Source organism: Aethina tumida, chromosome 6 (genome assembly GCF_024364675.1).
Source record: "Aethina tumida isolate Nest 87 chromosome 6, icAetTumi1.1, whole genome shotgun sequence".
Lineage (NCBI taxonomy): Eukaryota > Metazoa > Arthropoda > Insecta > Coleoptera > Nitidulidae > Aethina > Aethina tumida.
Genome location: NC_065440.1, coordinates 12,936,723 through 12,960,668, shown reverse-complemented (window position 1 = coordinate 12,960,668; position 23,946 = coordinate 12,936,723). Strand labels below are relative to the sequence as shown.

At 28.7% G+C, this 23,946-nt stretch overlaps 1 protein-coding gene across 3 annotated transcripts; it reads right to left on the bottom strand.

The window, feature by feature from the left end:
• Positions 1-324: 324 nt before the first annotated feature.
• On the bottom strand, positions 325-23,169 carry LOC109606107 (myelin regulatory factor-like protein). Of its 3 annotated transcripts, XM_020022681.2 has the most exons (14): positions 22,813-23,167; positions 7,154-7,334; positions 3,179-3,883; positions 3,036-3,129; positions 2,804-2,982; positions 2,628-2,748; positions 2,492-2,572; positions 2,190-2,440; positions 1,816-2,132; positions 1,636-1,762; positions 1,288-1,582; positions 1,020-1,230; positions 815-962; positions 325-755 (listed from the first exon to the last, which is right to left on the bottom strand). In XM_020022681.2, the coding sequence occupies exons 1-14, from the start codon at positions 22,853-22,855 to the stop codon at positions 467-469; spliced, it is 3,042 nt and encodes a 1,013-aa protein (XP_019878240.1). In that variant the 5' UTR covers positions 22,856-23,167; the 3' UTR covers positions 325-466. The 3 variants fall into 3 exon arrangements, with proteins under 3 accessions (XP_019878240.1, XP_049824756.1, XP_049824757.1); XM_049968799.1 differs by having other exon boundaries at positions 2,190-2,572; positions 22,813-23,169; XM_049968800.1 differs by lacking the exon at positions 22,813-23,167 and adding an exon at positions 7,394-8,138 and having other exon boundaries at positions 2,190-2,572.
• Between the last annotated feature and the right edge of the window lie 777 nt (positions 23,170-23,946).

Sequence of the window (23,946 nt, the reverse complement as noted above, 5' to 3'; positions counted from 1 at the left end):
TATAATTGGAATGTATATATTAAATCTTATTTATATGTATATTTAATAAAGTTCTATAACTATAAAAATTGAGATGTTCTTTGTTTTTTATTTTCAAGTACGGACGGTAAATCTTTTGTTAAGTACAAATGGATAGTTTCCACACATTTGATCAATTCTTCCCACACTATACAAAACTTTTTACAAAACCGTTGAGATTCTCGATTCAATGGAAAAAACTGTTCATTGGTGAAACGTGATTTGTCATGGCTATTAACCGACTAACATTTATTAAAACTTTATTTGTAGTACCAAACACTACAAACGTGAAATAAATAAACCTACTGTGTCTATACAAAATTTACCAAAATTATACAAATACAATGTACAACATTACTAATAAGATCAATAAATAAGAAATATCAATAATTTGTTCTGGTTAATACTAGAAGAACCGGTTGTTATCGACCTAAATTTGTTACGTCCTTCAATCACAGTGTCTGTAGAATATGAAATTGTACTCGATGAACTCCAGACCGAGTTTTGTGTTAGACAATTTACACGTATTCTGCGTTTGTTTAAGTGATGCACGGTACGTCAGCCATTTGTACCGGAAATCTCTCATGTCCACCTCGAAGATGATGCTGCGCAGGCTCAGCAGCTGGCTCGGGTTGTTCTCGTTCACCTTGTGAGTTCTGTCCTCTTCAGTTGGACATTCGTACTGCTTGTAGTTGTTGTAGCAGTACTCTATCTCTTTGACGTTGGCTGTTCTCGACCTAAAAGTTAGATTAAGAGTAAATTGAAGTGGTGAAATGGTTACAAAGTGGGTACTCACCTAAAAATCAAATTGACGAATTCGTCAGGCATGTACTTAGATATAGGAACTAAATAGGAAAAGTTGGAATGATAAGTTTGATATGTTTCCGTCAAGGTTGTGTTAAAATTCCTTCCTTGAATGGTGATTTCGAACGACTGGTTCTCATCTGCAACAAGTACTGAAGTTAGTAACACATCGGATTCATTGAGTGTGGAAGTGGTACCTCGCAAGGAGAATGTGTTGGAGTCTTCAGTGTTGTCGTCGTAGGTCTCACGTCTTTGCCTCGTTTGCTTTTCGATGTCGTTTGAATGGAACAACTTCGATATTTTATTCTTTTCCGAGTTGCCCGTCTTGTTCCGGCCCGACGAGCTCTTCTTCTCGAACGGGCTTAGGTCGGGCGGTGCCACAATTTGTGGTGCGGCACAACAGTACGTCTACAAATACACAAAACAGTCAACAAACCTCAAAAAGCACCGCCACACATTTTATACCTGACAGGGTATTCCCAGCTCGAGGTTTTGTTCCAAGCCTTGGCATTCGACGGGTACGCCGACCACTTTTGTTTTCTTGATGCGACTGGGATCGACGTACACTTTGGGGAAGTCGTCCTCCCGATAGGCTCTTTGCGTAGAAGAGGGCGGTACTGTGAACCAGCCGTGGGTAGGTTTGGGCACCTTGGTAGGCCGTTTTGTCGCCAAAGTGCGCTGCGAATTGTCGAAGTTCGCCTGAAGGTACTGCGAGTGACGCGCCACCTCCACCAGGTACAACGCTGTGATTGCGGCCAAACTGCACACAAAATTATTTAGTATTTACCTAAGGGAAGCTAAGGACTTGTTTACCAAAGAGCCATGATTATAACTAGTACTACAATGACGATCTGTATGAACTTGTTAGAGCAGAACTCCTCGTCCTTGCACTTGTGATGTTTCGGGCACTTGTGTGAGTACGACGTCTTAGAACTGTTAACTACAACAACCATAAATCAACATCAACATTCTACTAACTCGTTTAATGGTTACCTGTGCTGTTGGACTTAAAACTATCTCCACGTTTTAACTTGTTTAGCCTCCGGTTTATCCTTTCGAGTTGGTCGATCCTGGTTTCCAGATTGCCCGTGACCTTGCACAGCTCTTTGACAGCACCAATGTTTTCCATGAAGATCCTTTCCTTGTTGACCACAAGGAAATTGTCTATAGAGGTACCGTTTTCCAACACGACGTCACCAGCAGGTCGTACTGCTTCCGGCAAGATTTTGGCCACCTCCTGAGCTATCACCCCCGTGTCAGAACACTCGTCTCTGCTTAGCTGTGATGCCATAGCTGGCTCATAGTCATACCTACATAAATTTAACCCAATGTGTTAAGTTGCTCATTAGTTAGCTAAGAAAAATTACTTGACGACTCGTAGTTTTTGTACGTTCCTCAGTTGCTCGGCCGTGTTGCACTCCCGAATGTTCTTCTTGGCTCGTATGTCACTAGGTTGGATTATATGGCCGGTTATTTTGATGTTGCCGTGCACCACCAGAGATTCATCAGGTCGGTCTGTGTTTATGCCCACCCTTCCGTTGTGATAGATCGAGTCTTGCGTCTGGCCTTTTTGCCAGCACAGTTCCACGTCACTTTCGAACTGTCCCGGATTTGACGCCTGGAAACTTACCATGTTAATCACATCCAATGATGAGAAACAAGTACTTACCCGGACGATGATTTTTTGGCTGGCGTGACTCACAATTGGGAAGTTACCAGTGGACGTGTGAGCATGGAGTCCAACAACCAACTATAAAATTATCGTGTTTATCCAACCTTAAGTGTTGTTACTTGTGGGTACTCACCTGAAAGTATCTTTGTTCAGGGTTAGGTTTGCCCTTCTTTCTCATATTGTTAGAGGTAGTTTCGCTGAAGTGGAGCCTTCCAACCGTTAATTTGATCACCTGCGAGTTCACCAACTCTATTCTGAAACCAACCTGGTGTTAATTCTTGAAGGTGTTAATGAGGATGTTGTACGTACGGTACTGGATGGAAAGGTTTTTTACTTCTGTCACTTTGACTTTGTTCAACCCTTATGGTCTGCGTAGGACAGTCGTGTTTCACCCCGTAGAAGTGTATGTGAAAGCTGGAGATCTTCTGGAAGCCTTCAGGGGTCTTCACGAACTGTGCATCCCCCAATAATTGTACATGACAGGTTATCTACAACACAACCCTTATAATAACACTTTAAGGTTAATAAGACAATAAGAAACCTGAAAGTGGTTCTTCTTTTGACAAACAAAGGCATCGTCGGCGTTGGAGAAGTTGAAGCCTTTGTCCGCGTCCACTCTGTAGTGTGGAGTAGGTCTGGAAACAAGCAGTTAGTACCTCTAACATAGTTTAAACGGGTACTCACAATTCAGTTAGGTTTTGATCACAAAGCACATGCCAGGCGTTCTGCTGGAAAGAATTGAACCTGATGCACTGGTACTGCGACTCACTGAGACACGCCTCCGAAGAAGCGTACTCTTCTTCTATGGGCGTGCCGATTTGTTCCGTGGGGCTTAGCTGGCTCGCGTTGCATTGTTCCGGCTCACTTTTCACTAATGGCGAGTCCAGCGACAGTTTTCGTTTCTTTTGTACGCTCTGGAGGTTCGTGTACACTTGTATGTTGTCCAGATTCTGTTCGCACAGGTTGTCCTCCATGCCGTTCCTGGGCATCTGCTCCATCGAATGCGAATAGCTTACGTGCACCAGATTGTTCTTTTCGTAGCTCTCGTTCTTGAACAACGATCTGTCGTAGTTCTGTCCGTTGTCCGGCGTGGTCAACAGCATCTGTCTGTTGTTCTCCTCGCTCAGCATCATGCCCTCGGTTTGGATGCCGTGCATCATGTTGCCGTTCTCGAGTAGTTGCTGTTCGCCGTTCTGGTCGACGAGTATGTGTGAGTTCATGATCAGCGCCTCGGCGATGATGGGGGTGATCATCGTGGTGGTCGGCTGTTTGTAGATGTTTGTGTAGAGGTTGTCGGTGGCTGGTGGTACTGTGGGCGCTTCGCAACCGTGCTCCGGACTGTACGGGTGCTCGGAACTGCTGTCCGGCGGGCTTTCCGGCAGAGAGTGTCTGAAGAATCATTGTTATAATTTAGAAATCGTGAAGATCATGGCAAGAGGCTTCAGAAGAGAAGAAGAATAATAGAAAAATTAATAATCTAAAAAATTGTTTCAACACGAATTTAAAAAATAACGGTAATAATATTTTGGTAAAAAAAGTTTCTGTAAAGAAACCATAATAATCACAAACTACACTTCTAAAGAATTGTTTAAAACGAATTTAGAAGACAATAATAAGAAAAGCTTGGAACAAGAAGCTTTAATAAAGAAACAAGAATAATACAAAAAGTAGAAACCAGAAAGAAACTAGAATATTATAAAAAACAACTATAGAATTTAATATAAAAAATCTTGGAACAAGAAGCTTTAAAACAGAAACCAGAATAATACAAAAAGCAGCATATCTAGAGGATTGTTCAACACGAATTTAGAAGACAACAATAAGAATATTTTGGGACAAGAAGCTTACATAAAGAAGCCACAATAATACAAAAAACTACACATCTAAAAAATTGTTTAATTCGAATTTAGAAGACAATGGTAAGAAAATCTTGGGATAAGAAAATTTAGTAAAGAAACCAGAATTTAATAAAAATCAACTAGAGAATTTAGAATACAATGGATGAAGATTTATAAGATAAAAACTTCACAGGAAAACATTACAAAATAATGGTAAGAAAATCTTGGGACAAGAAGCATTAACAAAGAAGCTTATTAAGAAGAATATTATTATATAAAAGTCAACTAGAGAATTGTTTAACTCGAATGTAGAAGACACAAGTAGGAAAATCGTGGGACAATAAGTTTTCACAAAGAAACCAGTGTAATACAAAAAGCAGCATATCCAAAGAATTGTTAAAAAGAATTTAGAAGATAACGATAAGAATATTTTGGGGCAAGAAACTTAAGTAAAGAAGTCACAATAATACAACAAACTAGACATCTAAAAAATTGTTTAACATGCATTTAGAAGACTATGGTAAGAAAATCTTGGGATAAGAAGCTTTAGCAAAGAACCCACAATATTATTATATAAAAATAAACTAGACAATTGTTTAACTCGAATGTAGAAGACAAAATTAAGAATATTTTGGGACAACAAGCTTTAACAAAGAAAGAAGAATAATACAAAAAGCAGCATATCTAGAGAATTGTTTAACAAGAATTTAGAAGACAACACTAAGAATATTTTGGGATAAGAAGCTTATATAAAGAATCCACAATAATATAACAAACTACATGTCTAAAAATTGTTTAATACGAATTTAGAAGACAATGGTAAGAAAATCTTGGGATAATAAACTTGAGCAAAAAACCAGAATGTTATAAAAATCAACTAGAGAATTTAGAATACAATGCAATGAAGATTTATAGGATAAAAGCTTTACAGAGAAACACTGCAAAATAATAGGGAGAAAATCTTGGGATAAGAAGCTTTAGCAAAGAACCCACAATATTATTATATAAAAATAAACTAGAGAATTGTTTAACTCGAGTGTAGAAGACAAAAGTTAAAATATTTTGGGACAACAAGCTTTAACAAATAAAGCAGAATAATTCAAAAAGCAGCATATCTAGAGAATTGTTCAACAAGAATTTAGAAGACAACACTAAGAATATTTTGGGACAAGAATCTTATATAAAGAACCCACAATAATATAACAAACTACACATTAAAAAATTGTTTAATACGAATTTAGAAAATAATGGTAAGAAAATCTTGGGATAAGAAGCTTTAGCAAAGAAACCAGAATGTTATAAAAATCAACTAGAGAATTTAGAATACAATGTAATGAAGATTTATGGGATAAAAGCTTTACAGATAAACACTACAAAATAATGGTGAGAAAATCTTGGGATAAGAAGCTTTAGCAAAGAACCCACAATATTATTATATAAAAATAAACTAGAGAATAGTTTAACTCGAATGTAGAAGACAAAACTAAGAATATTTTGGGACAACAAGCTTTAACAAAGAAAGCAGAATAATACAAAAAGAGAATTGTTCAACAAGAATTTTGAAGACAACATTAAGAATATTTTGGGACAAGAAGCTTATATAAAGAATCCACAATAATATAACAAACTACAGGTCTAAAAATTGTTTAATGCGAATTTAGAAAACAATGGTAAGAAAATCTTGGGATAAGAAGCTTTAGCAAAGAAACCAGAATGTTATAAAAATCAACTAAAGAATTTAGAATACAATGGAATGAAAATTTATGGGATAAAAGCTTTACAGAAAAACACTACAAAATAATGGTAAAAAAATCTTGGGATAAGAAGCTTTAGCAAAGAACCCTCAATATTATTATATAAAAATAAACTAGAGAATTGTTTAACTCGAATGTAGAAGACAAAAGTAAGAATATTTTGGGACAAGAAGCTTTAACAAAGAAAGCAGAATAATACAAAAAGCAGCATATCTAGAGAATTATTCAACAAGAATTTTGAAGACAACATTAAGAATATTTTGGGACAAGAAGCTTATATAAAGAATCCACAATAATATAACAAACTACAGGTCTAAAAATTGTTTAATACGAATTTAGAAAACAATGGTAAGAAAATCTTGGGATAAGAAATTTTAGCAAAGAAACCAGAATGTTATAAAAATCCAGTAAAGAATTTAGAATACAATAGAATGAAGATTAGTGGGACAAAAGCTTTACAGAGAGACACCAGAAGAAGTTAAATAACTAGAGAATTATTGAACACAAATTTGATCAATCAATCAATCAATTAACATTGAAGTTATAATCAGCACTTCCACCTGTTTACAAAATGACAATTCTCTCGTTACATCGATAATTATCGCGATTATGTCTGAAATTTCGTTGAAATCGTTACGAGATTATTGATTAATTAACATAACGCGATGCGGAATTCGGTAAATTGTTATGGAGATAATTCAAAAGGAATTTGCAACCGGTCAATTACGGCGGATGTGTTAATCAACACTTTGGTTGTAAGGTAATAACAGTACGACACGTTTCAAGCTTATTTATTTGTTTGTGCCTGTTTTTCATGCGAGCCTCTAAAAATGGATAAACATAAAGAAACCGTGTGACGTCAGCCATTTTGCAGGACTGATGACATTTAAAGCTGCGATAATTCGCTCAGTAAATATGTACGTTTAATACATCGGGAATTGATTTTTGCGATTAGAGCTTTCTATTTTAAAACTTCGTTATGAAACGGTTTCGTAAAATGTCAATTAACGATTTGTCCGTCGTCCTTCGTATTTTTTTAAAAGTTTTAACGAATACTGTTACCGTACCCGTTACGTTTGTTCTCGACGATGACATTGGACAACTTCCCGGACGGGGTGGCGGACGTGTTCAGTGATTCCCCGAAGTACGAATTGTTGCCCTGGCTGCCGTCGTTGTTGATGAAGTCGGCCAGCTGGGAGAAGTCGAGGGCCTCGTTGTCGATGCCGCCGACGAAATCGGTCCCTCGGGCTGTAACAAAATCGACGTTTTAATGCCCGCACTTTGATTTGTAAAAAAATAAACTTAACCACGTGTAAACTCCATGTTAATTGGGGTTTATTTAGGCACGACACAAGGTGGTGGCTTCGCCTCTCTTTGTAGTTTATCAATACTGTTGTTTTGTCGATGAGCTGGCCCATTGTTGTTGTTGCCAGGACGACGCCGGGGTTGTTAACAGGTTGTCCTGCGTTGCGCCACCAAGGATAATTTTTGTTGGACAACATAAATGGCTAAACGAAACGTTCGAACTTTCCCTCGAACGTTATTAAAAACGATATCGGGTCGTGTGTTGTTGTTGGGTTGCAGCAGACATGCACTTTATTAGATAAGAGTTTTGCTATCGTCGAAACGCATTTTTTTTAGAAATCTGGCGTTGCACTAGTGAACTAGAGAGAGAAAATGGTAAAAGTGTTCGTTTTTCATCTAATAATTTATTTAATAAAATTGCACATTAAACGGGGCACGGATGCGTCACGAATGTTTAAACAGATATTGAATTAATTTGATTTCGTCGTTGTTTGTGAAATTTATAGTTTGTTTACATCATTTTTTAATATGATAATTTTTAGGCTGGTGACATTTAATTACGATAATTGTATTTGTAAATGTTGTGTGGATTTTTGAATTAAGCTTTATTATTCGATTAGAGGCTGCTATTTATAGCGGACACATGAAGATTGTTCTTTAATTTAAAATAAATTAGCACGGTTTGCTCCATTAAATTAGTTATTTTACCTTTTAGATTTTTATTCTTTATACAAATAAAATGACGTTTCGTTGTTTTGTTGCTATGTTTTGTGATTAAATATGTATATTAAGTAATTTGTTATATGGTACCGTGTTATCTTTGGTTTGTGTGTTAAGCAGTTCTGTTATTTAATATTTTATTTGATTTAAAATAGTTGTTTCTACATTATGTATGTTGAATTTTAAATGAATAAGAGAAAATGAAACAACCTGATCAACAGTTTCTACACTTAACACATTCATTAATTAAAAAAAAAGACAACAAATTTTTAAATTAATTTAAATTTAATATAATTTATTTAGTTAAATGTTTAACAAATTTTGAATTAATTAATTTGTCTAAAAAACAATTTTGATCAATTTTAATTAGTTTTAATTGAAAAAATTATGGAAAATATTAAAAAATTATCATAAATAATAAGAAAATTATTAGATTATTGACTATTTTTCACAAAAGATATTTTCAATATAATTTGTATTTTTAAATGATTTTATATAATAATATTAAATATCTTTGTAAAAAATTTTTAAATTAAATAATTTTGATTAATTTTATTTTTAAGATATAATTTTGATCAAATTATTATAAAAAATATTAAGAAATTATTATTAATAATAAAAAATATGACAAAAATAACAATTAAAACTTTATTATTCACAAATTGTCTCAGAAAATATTGTTTTTATTTGTATAATAAAACACTATTTTAAAAGACTAATTTAATAATTTTATTTTGGTTTTTATTTCTAACCATAAAATAAAGTTCAAAGAAAGAAATTATTTAAATCAAAATTTTTAAAATAATTAAGTCTAAAAAACAATTTTTATTATATATAATATAAATAATAAAAAATATGAAAAAAAATAACAATTAAAACTTTATTACTGACAAATTGTCTCAAATAACATTTTTTTTATTTTTTCCATAAAACACCAATTTAAACAACAAATTTAATTTAAAATTTGTTATTATAATATAATAAATATATTATTTTAGTTTGTTTTATAACTATTTTTTTGTTTTTAACTATGAAATAATGTTAAACGAATAAAATATTTTAAAACAAAATTTTTAAATTAATTAAGTTGTTCTAAAATATACTTTTAAACAAAATATTATAAAAAATATTAAGAAATTATTGTACATAATAAGAATCCTATAAAAAAAATAACATTAACATTTTTTTATTTTTAACATAAAACACCATTTTAAAGGAAAAATTTAATTTAATTTATTTTAGTTTGTTTTATAACTGAAATTTTATTTTTAACCATAAAATAAAGTTAAACGAAAGAAATATTTTAAAATAAAATTTTTGAATTCATTAAAGTGTCTAAATATAATTTTTATAAATTGTAATTCTAAAATATACTTTTAAACAAATTATTATTAAAACTATTAAGAAATTATTGTAAAAAATTAGAAAAATGTTAAAAAGATAATAATTAAACTGACAATTGACAAATTCTCTCAAAAAACATTTTTTTATTTTTATCATAAAACACCATTTTAAAGGAAACATTTAATTTAATTTATGTTAGTTTGTTTTATAACTGATTTTTTTATTTTTAACAGTAATATAAAGTTAAACGAAAAAAATATTTTAAAACAAAATTTTTAAATTAAGTTGTTTAAAAAACTATTTTGATTAATTTTCTTTCTAAAATATAATTTTAATCAAAATATTACAAAAAATATTAAGAAATTATTGTGAATAATAAGAAAATTATGAAAAAAATAACAATTAAAACTTTATTATTGAGAAATTGTCTCAAAAACATTTTTTTATTGTTATCATAAAGCACTATTTTAAAAGACTTATTTAATAATTTATTTTAGTTTATTTTGTAACTTATTTTTAACCATAAAATAAAATTAAACGAAAGAAATGATTTAAAACAAAATTTTTAAATTAAGTTTTTTAAAAAACTATTTTAATTAATTTTATTTCTAAAATATACTTCTGAACGAAACATTATAAAAAAATATTAAGAGTTTATTGTAAGTAATAAGAAAATTATGAAAAAATTACAATTAAAACTTTATTATTGACAAATTTTATTTGTTAATTTTTTTTATCATAAAACACCATTTTAAAGGACAAATTTAATAATTTATTTTAGTTTGTTTTGTAACTGGTTTTTTATTTTTAACCACAAAATAAAGTTAAACGAAAGGAATATTTTAAAACAAAATTTTTAAATTAATTAAGATTTTTAAAAATTAATTTTTATTAATTTTATTTCTAACATATACTTTTAATCAAAATACCATAAAAAATATTAAGAAATTATTGTAAATAATAAGAAAATTAAAAAAAAAAACAATTAAAATATTATTATTGACAAATTCTCCCAAAAAACATTTTTTTTATTTTTATCATGAGACACCATTTTAAAGGACAAATTTAATAATTTATTTTAGTTTATTATGTTACTTATTTTTTAAAACGAAATTTTAAATTAATTAAGATTTCTAAAACATAGTTTTGTTTAATTTTACTTCTAAAATATACTTTTAATTAAAAAAATTTGAAAAAATTAATAATTAAAAGTTTATTATTGACAAATTTTCCAAAAGGAAAAAAAAATATTTTAAACTAATATATAATAATTTTATATTATATTTCTTTTTAACGACATATTCTAAATAATTTTAAGATTTTGTATACATAATAAAAATGTGAAAAGAAAAAACAATAAAATTGTTTAAAAAAAAATCCAAAATAACTCAATAAAAAAATATTTTTCAAAAGAAATAAAACTTGTTTAATAAAAAATTTAAAAAATATAATTGAACAAATAATTATTTAATTGGTAACCTTTTTCGTGACAGGATTATTAAAAAAAAATAAATCTATCATAAATTTACAGTTTACCTTGCATCTGCCTGTGCCTCAGATTCTCCCTCCTCGAATCGTCCATATCCCAAAACTCCATCTTAACCAAAAAAAAAATCCAATAAACTGAGAACAACCGAACTTAGTAGTAGAACAACAGCAGAAGAAAAACAAAAAAAAAGAAAACAAATCCAAAACGTCAGAGCCGGCACTACAAGTTCATGTCCGTCGCAGCGTAACCGCCCCCCAGAGCAAAACCGCCAGTGACAAGACAGTGCGCACCTTCTGAGACTCACATCTCCCGCGACCGGAGGCTCAAAGATACAGAAAGCAACAGCAGCAGCAGCAGCGACGCACCTTCGAACGTAACACCGCGGCGATTCGAGCGCCGAGACTGAGCGGCGAGGACGGTCGCCGAAAGCGACGATGCGGGGGCGGCACGACTGGGGTGGCGCCGACGGACCAATCGGCGTGGACGTCGGCAAACCCCTCCGCGGATGGTTTTTAAGCGGTGTCGTTTTTCGTCCGGACAACGTTCACGGATTGTTGAGCGTTGGTTTTTTTGTCGGTTTTTGTGACTAATGGGAATGACTGGAACGCGATACGGATTAATTGGTTGGCTGTTTAGAATGTACAAAAGGTGCCGTCAAACATTTAACATACTGATATGATATTGTTGACGATATGAAAATTGATAACTTAATTGGGACAACGAAAGAGTTTAATATATAAATGTATTCACCAACGTTTAAAGGAAATATAAATATAAAAAAATGTATCAAAAATGAATGAAATACACAAGAAATGAAGAAAATAGTTGAATGAATATTTTTACATTTACAGTTTACAACAAAAGATAAAGTGTTTATTGGAAAGCATTAAAAGCATCTATAGAAAGCTGTAAATGTAAAACAATTCTAATAATTATTAAAATGCTCTTAAAAACATTTGTTTTAAACAAACTCATATTTAAAATAGTTTACTAAACTTACAAAAAAAATAACATTCAACTATTTAACTTATTTTTGGTATTCAAAAATGGCAATTAAAGTTTTGGAAACCAATAAATTACTACTGAAAGTTTTAAAAGTAAATCAATTTTAATAATTATTCAAATAATCTAAGAAACATTTGTTTAATAAAGAAATTAATATAAATAAACTGACTTTTAAAATATCTTATTAAGTACAAAAATGACAAATAAAAATTTAGATTTTCAAACCAAAATTGTTTTTCGTGTCCAAAGAGGGAATGAAAGTTTTGGAAACTAATAAATTACTACTGAAAGTTTTAAAAGTAAAACAATTTTAGTAATTATTAAAATAAACTAAAAATCATTTGTTTAATAAATAAATTAATATAGATATACTGACTTTTAAAATATCTTATTAAGTACTAAAATGACAAATATATACTTTAAAAATTCAATAAAAATTTAGAGTTTCAAAACAAAATCATTTTTGGTGTCCAAAGATTTTTAAAATATATTAATAATTACAAAAACGACAAATAAATACTTTAAAAATTCAATAAAAATTTAGACTTTCAAACCAAAATTATTTTTCGTGTCCAAAGAATGAATCAAAGTTTTGGAACTAATAAATTACTACTGAAAGTTTTAAAAGTAAAACAATTTTAGTAATTATTAAAATAAACTAAAAATCATTTGTTTAATAAATAAATTAATATAGATATACTGACTTTTAAAATATCTTATTAAGTACTAAAATGACAAATATATACTTTAAAAATTCAATAAAAATTTAGAGTTTCAAAACAAAATCATTTTTGGTGTCCAAATGAGGGAATTAAAGTTTTAGAAACTAAAATTTACTACTGAGAGTTTTAAAAGTAAAACAATTTTAATAATTATTAATTATAATCTAAAAAACATTTGTTTTACAAAGAAATTAACATAAATAATACTTTTGGAATATCTTATTAAGTATAAAAATGACAAATAAATACTGTAAAAATTCAATAAAAAATTGTACCTTCGAAACAAAATTATATTTGGTATTCAAAAAAGGAAAGTTTTGGAAACCAAAAATTTCCACTGAAAGTCTTAAAAGTCAAATAATTTTAATAATTATTCTAATAAACTAAAAAGCATTTGTTTAATAAAAAAAATAATATAATAAACCATATTTTAAAATATCTTAATTATGTACATAAGTGACCAATAAATATTTTAAAAATACAACAAAAAATTTAGTTTTTTAAAACAAAATTATTTTTGGTATTCAAAAGAGAGAATTCAAATTTTGGAAACCAAAATTTATTACTGAAAGTTGTAAATTGTAATTTTATTAATTTTTCAAATAACATAAAAAATATATGTTTAATATATATAATTAATATAAATAAACTGACATTTAAAATATTTTATTAAGAACAAACATAACTAATAACTAACAAACCAACAATTGTTTAATTTAATTTATTTAAAATATCTATATAACAACAAAAAAATAGAAAAATGCATTATAAAAATTGTCTAATTTTACAAAACAAAATAATTTATCTTTGTAGAACATAAAATTTAAATTTTTAAAACTCCAAAAGATTTCAATATCACTATTTTAATTTATTTTACATTCTAATAATTGCTTTAATATTTATTATTATTTATTACTTTACTCTTAAGTATCAACTACTTTGTGATTAAAATGTATATTTTATTTAAAAATTGATTTTTACCATACTAAAACAATATATATTTATTAAAAACTCGATTAATTTTAATTAAAAATTGGATATTTTAATGGATATTACTGCGATACGCACTTAATTACAAAAAAAAAACAATCGTCAAACAATCATTTAATTCATTTATTATAAGAAAAGTATATTTATATTTCTAAATATTTGTTTATTAAAATAGTTACATTTAATTGTTTTGATTGGCACAAATTAATTTAAAGTTTTTGTTTAATATTTAAATTAAACATAACATTTGGTTTTTAATTAAAATAGTTTTTGTATATTAATTTTTTAAATCAAGTCAATTAAAGAAATACTTAATAATTTCGTAAATAATTTGAAGAAGTCTTTCTAATATAAAAAAAATTTCTTTTTTAGTCTTTATTAATCGGAACTAAATTGTTATTATTATTCTTAATATTGAACTATTTTATTAATAAATTAAATATAAATTTTGGAATTTTTCACTTGTTTTAATTAAATATCAAACTAATATTTTATTAATTGTTTATAATTTATTCCACTTTTATTATAATAAAAGTAAATTGTTTCAATTTATAAAATATTTCTTTATTAAAACAGTTACATACTTACATTTAATTATATTGCTTAGTACAAATTAATTTAAATTTTTTTGTTTTATATTTAAAAATATTTGTTTTTTAATCATAATATCTTTTGAATATTAATTTATGAAATCATTTCTATTAAATAAATAATTAATATATCAGTAAATAATTTGAAAAAGTCCGTCTAATATAAAATAAATTTTATTTTTTGGGTATTTTGGTAATTTGTGTAAATTAAATCAGTCTCTAACAATATAATATAACAAAATAATAATAAATAAATATACATACAAAATAAAAATACTGGTTTTTAATTTGGGTTAATTAAATCAGTTTATACCAATATAAATTCAAAGTTTTCATGGGTACCTGGCTGATGGTATACTTTTATTGTTGCAGGAGTCGTAAGGAATATAAACAAATAGTTGACTCTCAAAGTTTTTGCTTTGTTTAATTAAAACATTGAGATATTTTTTATTTATTTCCTCGTTGATTGAATGGTGAAATGAGAAGAGAAGACACATTTGTACATATTATTATATTTTTTTATTATAAATTTATTGTTTTTAATTGCTTCAATCAATTACTCTCGATGGGACAAATTAAAGTTGCTTATTTTCAGTGGATGACTATAATTTATAACTATTTCTTTCCAATAGGAAAAGCTTTCATTAAGCTTTTTACACCATCATCTTATAATTAATAAATAAATATTGTTTCCATAAACACATACTAAGAAGGTTGTCCTTATATTTTTTAGGAATGATTTACCATTTATTTTCAGGTAACTTAACACAGTATTTTCTCTCAGTTTAAATAAATAAAAGAAAATTTGTTTTATTTTTAATCATCCCATTTATTCCTTCTCCAATATGATACAGTATTATTGACCAACATCATCGATCCTTTCTTGTCTGCCATATTATTGTCCTTTTTGTTCTTGAAGGGGCAGTCTGCTCAAAAAACAATTAATTACATTATTGTTATGAGGAATGAATAGAAAATCAAAATAGGAAACTACTGCAGTATGTTTGTTAAAATGATGCATATTTTAGTAATTATTCAAATGATCCTAAAAATACTGGTTTAATCTAGAAATGAATACAAACCAACAGACAATTTAAATATCTAATAAACTACGATAAAAACGTATTATAACAATAATTTAATTTTACAAAGCAAGACAATTTAAACATTGAGAAGGGAATATTTGAATTATTAAGCTCACCAGAATAAACATCGAAACACAGAGAGTTGTGAAGGTGAAACAATTTTAATAATTATTCAAATGATCTTAAAACACTGGTTTATCCCAGAAATTAATATAAACCGACTGACAATTAAAATATTTTATTATCTCTAAAAAAGTAAAAAAACAATTGAAAACCTTGGATTCATGAAACGAATTAATATGTATGCATTTTTATAGGATAGGATTTTAATTTTTAATATTACAAAAGGCATTAAAATGGGAAACAACTACAGAAAGTAACTGTTAAATATTCTGATTTAATATAAAACAGCTATAAATAAAATGTATTATTAACCAATAAAAATAAAAAGGACGACTCTCAAACGACGATAAAAACATAAATATAAAACAATTTTGATAATAATTAATGGTGTGGAACATTGGTTTAATCCAGAAATTGTTTAAAAATCAACTGTCCATTAAAATACCATTTTTACCACAAAAATGCCAATAAAAATCAGTGTAAATATAAAATTTAAACTTAATTTTAGAACAAATTAATTTATTTATATGATAAAGAGAATTTCAAATTTATATTCATGAAAACAGCATATTTAACAACAGTTATTGGTGTTGTAAATACAAAAATATTATAATCCTATATTTTATTATTTTAATAATTTAAATCTTTTTATTAATATTATAAAAATATTGTTATAATCTAGTGATTAATAATAATAGTAGAGATTACTTAGTGTTTTAAAAGAAAGAGATTTACATGCCTACTTTAAACTTCGTAAAAGAGTCGAAAGTGTTAACTACAGTAAATTAACATTAAAATCATTCAATAAACCACAACTTTCTAACTAGCAACAATTTATCATCACAATAAGATAATAATAAATTAATCAAATAATGTAATATAATTTATTATAGTAACAAAATTAATTAATTTTATTTTTTCAGATTAAATACTAGAATGTGTTTACTACAATAAAACATTAAATCATTCAATAAACTATTTGCGGCAAAATAAATTTAGAAATTATGTATTAAAAGAGATTTTATCTTTTAAGAGTAATTCCTGTGAAATTTTATTCTACAATACGTTTTTGTTATTTTAAAAATATGAAAATAATAAAAACAACTAAATACGACCCCCATAAAATGTTTTTATGTACGTGTGAGTTTTTTAACAATTATTGAATAATGAATAAATACTCGAATCACCTATTGCATTGTTTTTGAAATTTCAATATCAATGATCTAACAACTTTTGAATGTTTTATTGAGTACTTTTATTCAATTTATAAAGTTGAAAATGATTTCATTAATTTTTGGTGTATAATACCATAGAGAGCTGAAAATGAAAAAAAAATCAAAGTAAAATATTTAATGTGTTGATCAATATCATGATGAGTTGGTGCTTTGGTATTTTCGATGTTTTTAGGAATTTTGTCGTAAAAATTTGATTAAATTTTGATGATTTTTACTCTCATAAGATTCAGTGTCAATGATAAACAACTTTTGAATGTTTTATTGAGTACTTTTTACTCAATTTATAAAGTATCTGTAAATATATTCAAGAACAGAGGTAATATTTCATTGATTTTTGTATACAGTACAATAGAGAGCAGAAAATGATCAAAAAATCAAACTAAAATATTGAATATATTGATCAGTATCATGATGGGTTAGTTGATGGTTTAATGTTTTCGATGTTTTTTGGGAATTTTGTCGTAAAAACTTGATTAAATTTTGATGATTTTTGCTCTCATAAGTTTCAGTGTCAATGATCAAACAACTTTTGAATGTTTTATTGAGTACTTTTTACTCAATTTATAAAGTTTCTGTAAATATATTCAAGAACAGAGATAATATTTCATTGATTTTTGTGTACAGTACAATAGAGAGCAGAAAATGATCAAAAAATCAAACTAAAATATTGAATATATTGATCAGTATCATGATGGGTTAGTTGATGCTTTAATGTTTTCGATGTTTTTTGGGTATTTTGTCGTAAAAACTTGATTAAATTTTGATGATTTTTGCTCTCATAAGTTTCAGTGTCAATGATCAAACAACTTTTGAATGTTTTATTGAGTACTTTTTACTCAATTTATAAAGTATCTCTAAATATATTCAAGAACAGAGGTAATATTTCATTGATTTTTGTGTACAGTACGATAGAGAGCACAAAATGATCAAAAAATCAAACTAAAATATTGAATATATTGATCAGTATCATGATGGGTTAGTTGATGCTTTAATGTTTTCGATGTTTTTTGGGAATTTTGTCGTAAAAACTTGATTAAATTTTGATGATTTTTGCTCTCATAAGTTTCAGTGTCAATGATCAAACAACTTTTGAATGTTTTATTGAGTATTTTTACTAAATTTACAAGCTTCTTTAAATATACTTAAGAACAGAGGTAAGATTTTTACTCTCATAAGTTTCAGTGTCAACGATCTGACAACTTTTGAATGTTTTATTGAGTACTTCTACTAAATTTATAAAGTTTCTCTAAATATACTCAACAACCTAGCTAAGATTTTATTGATATTTGGTGTACAGAACAATAGAGAGCAGAAAATGATCAAAAAATCAAAGTAAAGTATTGAATATATTGAGCAATGTCATGATAATTTGATGCTTTGGTGTTTTCGATTATTTTAAGAATTTTTTAGTGAAACCTTGATTGAATTTTGATAATTTTTACTCCCAAAAGCTTTCGTGTCAATGACTTTTGAATATTTTATTGAGTACTTTTAATCAAATTATAAAGTTTCTTTAATTAATTATATAGGTAAGGCTTCTTTAATTTTTGGTTTACAGTACAATAGAGAGCAGAAAATGAATAGAAAATGAAAGTAAAAAGTTTTTGATGTTTATGGAGTATTTTGTCGAAAAAACTTAAATTAAATTTTGATAATTTTTATTCACAAAAGCTTCGGTGTCAACAATGTAGCAACTTTTGAATGTTTTATTGAGTACTTTTCATCCCTTAATAGATTTTTGTTATTCTAAATACAAAAAACAATAATATAAATATAATCTTCATAAAATAATTTATTGTCTATGTGTTTATTTAACAATTATTGGAGTTAGAAGAAAAAAAATAATTAATCAAATATAAAATTTGTGTAGTAACAATAGATTTTATTTTAATTTTGTACAGGTGAGTCCTGTGTAATTTTATTTTTCACTGCATTAAAAATTCCTTGAAATTATCCAGTCAACAATCAACCCCCCCAGGTCATCCATCATCCCCGTATCACAACCAAAGGAAAACACAAACCTATTGACCAAACAATTAAAAAATCAGAATCCCGACTCAGCACACATTAAAAACCACCTCCTGAGCCCCCTCCTTCCTCCGCCCTCCCCCAAAGAGGGGGTGGAAATTGTCCGTTGGCGTTGTCTCGCGGGCCGCAGATTCGCCACACGTAAATACGTTGATCGCGTGCCGGAAATTCCTTCACTTGTTTGGTCGATAGGGCCTTCTTCCCATAAAACACCCCCTGCGAGGGGTCCTAAGGGGGACGAATCGATGGACAATTTTTTATATTCATTTGGAACGCAAAACGTTCGTTGGAACGGTGCTAATCAATATCGTAGTATTAAATTAGCAAAAATAAATTGTAACGTAGGAAACGTTTTGTATTAATTAAACGGGTCAATTAAAACCAACGCAGAAACCGCACAATAAATAATGAAGCTGCACAATTGAGATTTGCGGTTTGCTGATAAATTTATTCGTATTACGTTACATCGTCACGTATTGAAAACAAAAATCAGAATAGTAGTTTTTATCAATTAATTTATTTATTATTTTTGTTTGGTTATGTAACATCCGATTGACGTGTTTTACTAATAATTATTATTGTCCATATCAACTTTCGACAACGTTTACCCAAACAATTATGTGGCACACGTGCTAATTGGAAAACAGCACCAAAACTACAAATCAATAACCCAAAAAAGTTGTGGAAAACATCGAAGAAAACTCGGACGTCCATTTTCCTGGGGCAGGGCGTCGCGACGCCGACGCCCCGTGCCCGAACGCCGACGACCAATCGGTGGTGCGGGAAAAACATCTGTCAATCGATACTATTGTAGATTCGTTCCGAACGACTGAACGATATCGATACAACAATTTCGTTTCGGGGGAAGTTGGCGTTTAAATCGGACGCGTGAAGGGTGAGTCCGGCAGGTGATCGGTTAAACAATCGTTTCCGGTGTTCCGGACGATTGCCCGAACAGTCACCCCCCGGAATGGTAATTGCGTTTTTCGGTTTCTGTTTTTGTTGTTATCGTGCGATAACTGTTTTGTAATCTTGTTAATTGGTGCGATTGTTTTGTTTGGAATTTAATGGTGTTTAATTTCTTGGTAGTCGCGCAGTTTTGGGGAATCTTGTTGCACAAACTTGATTAAATCTTGGTCGTTTTTATTCTCAGGAACTTCAATATCGACGGTCTGAATATTTTATTGAATAATTTTACTCAATTTATAAAGTTTGTTTAAACATACTCAGCACAAATATTAAATTTCATTGACTTTGGATGTACAGAACAATAGAGATCAGTAAATGATTAAGATACCAAAGAAAAAAGTTGGTCAAAATCATAATGAGTTGGTGTTTTGGTGTTTTTGAAGTTCTTGGGAATTTTGTAGCAGGAATTTGATCAAATTTGGTTTATTTTTATTAGCAGAAACTTCAGTGTTAATGATCTAACAATTTCTGAATCTTATATTGATTGATTTTGCCTCAAATGTACTCAGGCACAAGATTATATTTCATTCATTTTTGATGCTTGGTACAATAGAGTGTAGAAAATAATTAGAAAATCGAAGAAACATATTGATTGTATAGATCAGTATCATGAATGTTGACGTTTTGGAGTTTTTTATGTGTTTGAGAATTGTGTCGCAACAACTAGATCAAATTTGATTCATTTCTATTAGCAGGAACTTCAATAATCTAACGACTTTTGAATGTTTTATTTAGTAATTTTGCTCAATTTAAAAATTTATTCAATTATACTCAGGAACAAAATTAAATTTCATTCATTTTTGATGCTTGATACAATAGAGTGTAGAAAATAATTAAAAAATCAAAGAAAAATATTAAATATATTGATCAGTATCATAAGAGTTGACGTTTTGGTGTTTTTGATGTGTTTGAGAATTTTATCGCAGCAACTAGATCAAATTTGATTCATTTTTATTTGCAGGAACTTCAGTGTCAATAATCTAACGACTTTTGAATGTTTTAATGTATAATTTTGATCAATTTAAAAAGTTTATTCAAATATACTCAGAATCGAGATTATATTTCATTCATTTTTGATGCTTTGTACAATAGAATGTAGAAAATAATTAGAAAATGAATGAAAAATATTGAGTATATAGATCAGTATCATAAGAATTGACATTTTGGTGTTTTTAATGTGTTTGAGCATTTTGTCGCAGCAACTAGATCAAATTTGATTCATTTTTATTAGCAGGAACTTCAGTGACAATAATCTAACGACTTTTGAATGTTTTATTGTATAATTTTGATCAATTTAAAAAGTTTATTCAAATATACTCAGAATCGAGATTATATTTCATTCATTTTTGATGCTTTGTACAATAGAATGTAGAAAATAATTAAAAAATGAATGAAAAATATTGAGTATATAGATCAGTATCATAAGAATTGACATTTTGGTGTTTTTAATGTGTTTGAGCATTTTGTCGCAGCAACTAGATCAAATTTGATTCATTTTTATTAGCAGGAACTTCAGTGACAATAATCTAACGACTTTTTAATGTTTTATTGATCAATTTTATCCAATTTAAAAAGTTTATTCAATTATACTCAGGAACAAGATTATATTTCATTCTTTTTTTATGGTTGGTACAATAGAGTGAAGAAAATAATTAAAAAATCAATGAAGTTTGAATATATTGATCCGTCTCATAATAAATTGATGATTTGGTGTTTTTGATTTGTTTGAGAATTTTGTCGCAGCAACCAGATCAAATTTGATTCATTTTTATTAGCAGGAACTTCAGTGTCAATAATATGACGACTTTTAAATGTTTTTTTGAGTAATTTTTGACAATTTAAAAAGTTTCTTCGATAATACTCAAAAACGAGATTATAAAATAATTAAAATTATAAATAAAAAAATATTGAATATATTGATCAGTATCATCATGATTTAATGTTTTTGAGAATTTTATACAAGAATCTTAATCAAATTTGGTTCACTTTTATTAGCAGGAACTTCAGTGTTAATGAACTAACAACTTTTGAATGTTTAATGTGGAAATTTTCTTCAAATATACTCAGGAACAAGATTATATTTCATACAGAAAAATATTGAATATATAGGGAAGTATCATACTTTTTAAACTAATATTTTACTTCGTTGGAGGACGTTGTTGAGATGTGAAAGAATACACAAATTGAAGAAGTAAGAAAAGCCTTCTTTTTTCTATAAACTACTGGTTGACAACTGTAAGAAAGATGACAAGAGCTAAAGCTTCATGTCTTCCTGAGCCTCCAACTCGTTATGACCTTCTTCAGATCACCATCTCAGTACTAGTCTGGTTCATCCAATTGGTGATTTTAATAAACGGAGTCGTAGTTGTTTTAAGCCAATAATTCACCCTCTATCACACTCACTTGATGACTTGAAATAACATCCTTCAAAATCCAATATAATAATCATTTTTGTCCTTATATAGACGAATGTTGTTAAAATTGGACAATGTCAATGAGTACATATTTTAATAATGTGCAATTAGGTGAATAATTATTCATCATTGAATAACTTAAAATAGGGAATAATTTCTATTAAACGTCAAACGTTAAAGACTAGTTCTTGTTGGAGTCTAACAAGACACCATTTTCAAACATTGGAACGAGACGAAATCAGTTCAACTTATATATTACAAACGTGCAGCCAGTGTAAATGACCTTGCGTTGCAAATACTCCGATCACAACAATCCCAACAATCGAACATTTCCATCTGACATTTTTATGAGGTCGACATTCAAAAAAGAAAAACAAATCGCCAACAACAACAACAACATCAAAAAATTGAAAGAACCGACGATGAACCACTTGTTGATGGTGTTGCGACGTCGAGAAAATCACCTGCAGATCGTGAATCGTTCCCAGGATTGTTGTGTGTGATGTAAATAACAAATAATCAAATAAAGTGCTGAAAGTCCGTCCCCCACTTCCAGCACCAGGCCGTTTATCCAATTCATCTCAATAAACAAGAACACAATGGACCCCAATTCGCCGCAATCTTAGACTTTGTCCGCAATCAAAAATTGCCACCACCACTAAATTATCGATCAATAATTGTAATGGTTAATCGATGGATCAACTCACCCAATATCGCCTGGATCGCCAGATCGGCCGCCAGCGAGTCCATTTCACCGAGGGGTGCTAATTTTTTTTTTTTTTTTTTTTTGGCACCGTTCACTCGTCCATTTCACAACCGACCCTGTTCGCGATAGGGGTGCACGAACACTGGTTCCTCCATCGGGACAAGCGGGGTTGCGCGACAAGTGCAAACAATGTCAGTTCGGTACTATTTTGGTAGACACGTTCAGTGACAAGTGCTCGGGACGATACTCGCACGGAACTACCGACCGGTACTGGACGGGGGCGAAAGATGGCGTGTACCGGATTAATGTTCTTTAATCTCTTTTATCTTTTTCACATTTTATGTATTTTATTTTGTATTTTAATTCGTGTTTTTGGTTTAGTACTACTGAAATGTGGTGGAACTCTTTGGTATTTTGTGGTGTTACGATATTTTGAAATAGTACTTTGATTATATACAACTACGTTTACATCAGTACTAATTGGTACTTTGAGGTTATCAAAATAAATTTGTTTTTGATCTGATTGACTTAGTTTTATTGATTTTTTATATTATTTAATACTGATTCACCCAGAAAATTTCAGAAATTTTTATTCCTACAAATTATATTTTAATGTATTTATTATTCTATCTGATTTAATTGAATTTGAAATTAATTTCAAATATAATAAATATATAAGGTTTTATTACTTATTTACACTTTAGTGACAGTGGATTTTCTGAACGAGATAAGGAACTAAGCACAAAAATATTCAAGGAATGTTCATAGAACTTCTTTTTCAGATGTTGAGACTCTTAATTATAGAATAATAATTTTAAATAATATAAATTACTCATTCTAATTTTGAATAATAGTACATTACAACTATAGTAGTACAGTAGTACTAATTAATACTATCAGAGTACTATTACTCTGCTCAGTAATTGTTACATCTTAAAATAACAAAAACATAACATTTTTGTCACTAACACAAGTAGCTGTCCTTATGCAGAACTTAAATGATTTGTATTGATCAGTTATTTCATCACCAAAGTACAAAAATAAAATCGTATTAATCTTCATTAAACTTTTATTAATATATAACAGTTATTGACAGAGTATTCTGATTAAATATTTGATACAAAACTGTATACAA

What these genes read in the sequence shown, in the direction of transcription:
- LOC109606107 (XM_049968799.1), bottom strand. Translation starts at nt 22,855, where the DNA reads ATGGACTCGCTGGCGGCCGATCTGGCGATCCAGGCGATATTGG. An exon ending in AAACCTTTCCATCCAGTACC is followed by an intron (nt 2,749 to 2,803) that starts GTACGTACAACA and finishes GGTTGGTTTCAG; the next exon opens with AATAGAGTTGGTGAACTCGC. An exon ending in AGCTGGGAATACCCTGTCAG is followed by an intron (nt 1,231 to 1,287) that starts GTATAAAATGTG and finishes GTGTATTTGTAG; the next exon opens with ACGTACTGTTGTGCCGCACC.